The sequence below is a fragment of a genome, assembly GCF_019968955.1.
Source record: "MAG: Porospora cf. gigantea A chromosome Unknown PgA_NODE_1783_length_4841_cov_431.094, whole genome shotgun sequence".
NCBI lineage: Eukaryota > Apicomplexa > Conoidasida > Eugregarinorida > Porosporidae > Porospora > Porospora cf. gigantea A.
In genome coordinates, this window is record NW_027151457.1 from 1 (window position 1) to 4,841 (window position 4,841).

A 4,841-nucleotide genomic window follows, 5' to 3' on the forward strand; every position below is an offset into this window, starting at 1 on the left:
GGCAGCAGTAATCAACAAGTCTGTTGTCGAAGTCCTCGCCTCCAAGATGGGTATCGCCAGCAGTGGCCTTCACCTCAAAAATTCCCTCATCGATGGTCAACAGAGACACATCAAAGGTACCGCCACCGAGGTCGAAGATGAGAACATTGGTCTCGCCCTCGCCCTTCTTATCCAAGCCGTAAGCGATGGCAGCCGCGGTGGGCTCGTTGATGATACGCATAACATTAAGCCCCGAGATGGCACCAGCGTCCTTAGTAGCTTGCCTCTGTGAGTCGTTGAAGTAGGCGGGCACAGTGACGACAGCGTCTTTAACCTCACCGCCGACGAAAGCCTCAGCGATCTCCTTCATCTTGACCAAAACCATGGCAGAGATCTGCTCGGCATGATAGCTCTTGTTCTCACCCTTATAGTGGACAGTGATAAGAGGCTTGCCATCAGAACCAGCAGTCACCTTGAATGGCCAGTGCTTCATGTCGCTCTGAACCTCCGCCTCGTTGAACTTGCGTCCGATGAGTCTCTTGGCGTCGAAGACAGTGTTATCAGGGTTGCGAGCAACCTGGTTCTTAGCACCATCACCGATGAGACGTTCGGTATCAGTGAAACCGACATAGGAGGGGGTTGTTCTGTTTCCCTGGTCGTTGGCGATGATCTCCACTGCGTCGTTCTTGAACACGCCTACGCAAGAGTATGTAGTGCCGAGATCGATTCCAATGGCAACCATTGTCTATAATTGATATTTTCGATAAAGGTAGTGCTCATATTCATGAGTCATGGGGGGGTCACGTTTTTTTCACTTTACGCAGTTATTCTCTTCGTGTGGGCCTCAACAGAGTCTACGAACAGGCGCAGCTTGGCTGTGCACTCCCTTAAGGACGAAGCCGCAAGGATCTCGTCAAATAAAGCTATCCGAGGCAGCTTCATCTCCTCCAGCGTCCGAGATAACTCTTGTTCGGTCTCAGCTGCCAACGTTGGGTTTCGCATCAGAATGAAGATGACCCTTGCAGCTATACTCAGCCAGTCTTGGTTCCCGTGAAATTCAGTGAGACATGTCTGAAAGAGCACCCGAGCGATTTGCATATGGACTCCAGTGCTTTGACTGATCTCCAACGCTTTTTGAGAGCACTCAGTTAGACTGGACATCACAACCGAGCGTCCCATCATGCGCCCCGCCGCCTTCTCATATTCGTCAGGGTTCAGCCACCCTACGAAGCCTGCCAGAAGCAGCATCTCGCACATTTTCACCTTGACGTGGGTTCGTTTGGTGCAGTCCCGGATGCAGAACATGATAAGACCTCCGAAGGACTGGTAGTTCAGCAAGGCTCGTGTCAAGTACGGCGAGCTTAGCGCTGCTCTGAGCGTATCGATAGTCATGCCTACGATATCTGGGTTCAGCGCAGTCAGATGACTCTCCGCCTGATTGAGCGCTGTCACCACCTTTGTTTGCACAGCCTCCAAACAGGTACTGAGCACGTCGCAAGCATCCGGAACCGCCCCAAATTGGCCAACCAGTGACCGAATTGCAGACAGGTGGAACACTGTAGGATTTTGGAGGAAGTCCTCCTGCAGCATCTGACCAAACATGGCAAACAGAGGTCTAGAAACCACCTCCTGCCTGTCTAGACCCATCACTTCAGGTATCGCTGTGCATATCATGTCCGTTGCATTATCGGACCTCAACCCGAAGTATATGGGTCCTACAGTCATCAGCGTGTCCTGGAGCATGTCCAGCACGGGGCCTTGATCCATGGATCGGTGGGTCAGGCCCAGTAGCCTCCACAGGTGCACTAGCATCTTCATCGCCACGAGGAGCGGAGACATCTCGTCGAGCCCCTTATCGTGCAGTCGGTCGTCTCCCTCCCGATAGCTAGCGACCTCCGCCGGATCGTTGTAAAGGTCCACGACGTTCCTGGTGAGGGTGGTGTGGACTTCTCGCAGTAGATCCCATCCGGCCTCTTCGGAGAGGGAATTTGCAACGAAAACCGTGTTGCTCAGGATTCCCTGTTCTGCATACAATAGGCTCCAAGCACTCACTTTGAGGCAAAACCAGACCTTGTAGGTCCAGCAGCTGCTGAAGCGCCTGCATCAGCTCGATCAACATGGGGTCTGACAGCATTGGCACGGCAGGTGAATCGGCGACTATCTCTCCGAGCGTCACAATCAGGGACATAATCACGCTCGTAGATCGAAATGTCTCGATGGGTGGCAGTTTAGCATCGTCGCCTACGATATTGGCTCGGCTCTGCCGCCACTGGCTTATCAAGGCTGTGTTCGTGTGTTGCAGCACGTCCTGAATCCACTCCATCAGAAGCATAGCAAATTGATGCAGATCCTTTGGCGTCTCTACAGACTTCACCACTAGCTGTATCAGCTCGGCAGTGGTACGACGCCAGACGAGACCTGAGAATGGGTAGCTGGAGAGAGGTTTCGCCGCGCAGTTCAGAAGTGGCAAAAGCAATTGGTCAGCGTCTGTGTGCAGGTGGCGGGCGCAGAGCAACCGTACAAAGCACACTTGTGCTTCCACCACATTCCAGCGCATCGTGTAGGTCTGATCGTCAAGCGCTTTGACCTCCTGCGTTACATTGTTTATGATGTTCATAACGACCTCGTCGAAGTCGGGCATGATGCTGCTAATTTCCAGGATCAGTCGAGGCAGGCGAGCACGAAGCTTCATCATCGCAACGATGTCATAGAGGGGTTGCCCATCCAAATCCAGTGGCAACGTGATAGCTCGAACAAGGTACTCCATCACTCTCCTCAAGACTGAGGGGTCGTCGCCTCCAATCCAACAGCATGCCATGTCCACGGCGTCCAAGGCGGCTGTCTTTAGCTCATCACTTGCTCCGGGCAGTGCTAGCACATTGAGCGTCAGATCCAACCCCTCCCTGATGTCTGGCACGAACAAGTCCATCGCCACGCAGCGCGGAAAGACTTGAGCGGCAAGATGTGACCATAAATCGAGATACAAATCGAGCGCGTCCTCGCAACAATTGTCCACATCAACGCTCTTCGTGAACACGTTCAGAGCCGTCATCAGCTGGGGAACGAGTGGAGATAAGGTTGAGGTGGACATTTGCGCTAAAGTCCCCAGAACGCCCAGGACTTCTTTGGCTTCGCCTAACGCTGGGGCATCTGGAGTCAGATGTGCAGCCGCCAACTCCATGAATGGCGGCAAAATCGAGACCAGGGTATTCTGCAGCAGAAGGTTGTCGTCTGCCCCACAGAGAGCTAGATGTAACCTCAACCAGGCTGCTACAGCCTTCAACGCAGTATCGGGTGCTTGCAGCGCTTGAAGATCCGATGCCAGCAACTCGAAGACGTCCACAAGAACGGCCGTCATCTCCATGAACGCTCTGCCTCGTCCACTAGGTTCCAAAACGACCTGCTTGTTGACCAAACACAGAGGCAGCTCGTAGGCGACGTCCCAAAGCAGCGGACTGCCGCGGGTCTGCAGCAGGGTGGCTGGGATTAGCATACCTGGGATTGGCGAATCTGACTGACGATACAACAGAACGTCGTCAGGTGTTACCTCCTCCATGGATTGCTCCGGACCCGTCGACAGGAACAGGGTGATCTCCGCCGACAATGCTCGAGCTAGCTGATGCCTCGAAACGGGAGGTAGGTTTCGGCCAGCTATTACCACTTCAGCCACCTTTCCAGTCTGCCGACCGTTTTTGCAGTGAGTGGCCACAGTCTGTGAGAGAAAGTAAACGAGGTTCTCAGTGACAGCTTCGCCGCCCACACAGGCATTAGGGAACATCCCACCCGTATTGGCGTCCAGGCTCTGGGTCAATATTTCAAGACTATGGGCGAAGGAGCCCGAATTCTGCTGCCACGACACAAGAATCCCGTTGGCGCGTTCAATCTCCTGCGGTGAGGCGTTGTCGTTTCCGAAGAGAGCTCGAAGGCTCTGGTTTATCAGTGGCACGTGCTCCATAGCAAATGTCGCTTTCTTGCACTGAAATCGTCTGAATACGTTTGGCGCCTCGTTGTCGTCATGTGTCCTCGCCGCGTCAACAGGAACTCCAGCAAGTAATTCAAACCCCTAGCATTCATGGATGAATCTCGTATCCGATGTCCCCCCGTCTGATAATAATCATCAGTCCCAATTTCAACTCAAACAATGGTGGCAATAGGAATTGATTTGGGAACTACGTACTCTTGCGTAGGTGTGTTCAAGAATGATGCGGTGGAGATCATTGCCAACGACCAGGGAAACAGAACAACCCCCTCCTATGTCGGCTTCACTGATACCGAACGTCTCATCGGTGATGGTGCTAAGAACCAGGTTGCTCTCAACCCTGACAGCACCGTCTTCGACGCCAAGAGACTCATCGGACGCAAGTTCAACGAGGCGGAGGTTCAGAGCGACATGAAGCACTGGCCATTCAAGGTGACTGCTGATGCTGATGGCAAGCCGCAAATCACTGTCCTCTATAAGGGCGAGAACAAGAGCTATCATGCCGAGCAGATCTCTGCCATGGTTTTGGTCAAGATGAAGGAGATCGCTGAGGCCTTCATCGGCGGTGAGGTTAAAGACGCTGTCGTCACTGTGCCCGCCTACTTCAACTACTCACAGAGGCAAGCTACTAAGGACGCTGGTGCCATCTCGGGGTTTAATGTTGTACGTTTCATCAACGAGCCTACCGCGGCTGCCATCGCTTACGGCTTGGATAAGAAGGGCGAGGGCGAGACCAATGTTCTCATCTTCGACCTCGGTGGCGGTACCTTTGATGTGTCTCTGTTGAAAATCGATGAGGGAATTTTCGAGGTGAAGGCCACTGCAGGCGATACCCATCTTGGAGGCGAGGACTTCGACAACAGACTTGTTGATTACTGCTGCC

At 53.4% G+C, this 4,841-nt stretch overlaps 3 protein-coding genes across 5 annotated transcripts; 1 reads left to right on the forward strand and 2 right to left on the reverse strand.

The window, feature by feature from the left end:
- On the reverse strand, window positions 1-721 carry KVP18_002025 (uncharacterized protein; the record flags this gene model as incomplete). Of its 2 annotated transcripts, none has more annotated exons than XM_067952613.1 (1): window positions 1-721. In XM_067952613.1, a coding segment is annotated over one exon (721 nt), but the record flags the coding sequence as incomplete, so codon positions are not given. The 2 variants fall into 2 exon arrangements, with proteins under 2 accessions (XP_067812004.1, XP_067812005.1); XM_067952614.1 differs by having other exon boundaries at window positions 17-721.
- A 74-nt stretch (window positions 722-795) lies between these two features.
- On the reverse strand, window positions 796-3,934 carry KVP18_002026 (uncharacterized protein; the record flags this gene model as incomplete). Its single annotated transcript, XM_067952615.1, has 2 exons — window positions 796-2,003; window positions 2,032-3,934. 2 exons carry the CDS (start codon window positions 3,932-3,934, stop codon window positions 796-798), a joined length of 3,111 nt encoding a protein of 1,036 aa, XP_067812006.1.
- Window positions 3,935-4,120: 186 nt separating this feature from the next.
- On the forward strand, window positions 4,121-4,841 carry KVP18_002027 (uncharacterized protein; the record flags this gene model as incomplete). 2 transcript variants are annotated; one of them, XM_067952616.1, is made up of 1 exon in its annotated part: window positions 4,121-4,841. In XM_067952616.1, a coding segment is annotated over one exon (721 nt), but the record flags the coding sequence as incomplete, so codon positions are not given. The 2 variants fall into 2 exon arrangements, with proteins under 2 accessions (XP_067812007.1, XP_067812008.1); XM_067952617.1 differs by having other exon boundaries at window positions 4,121-4,825.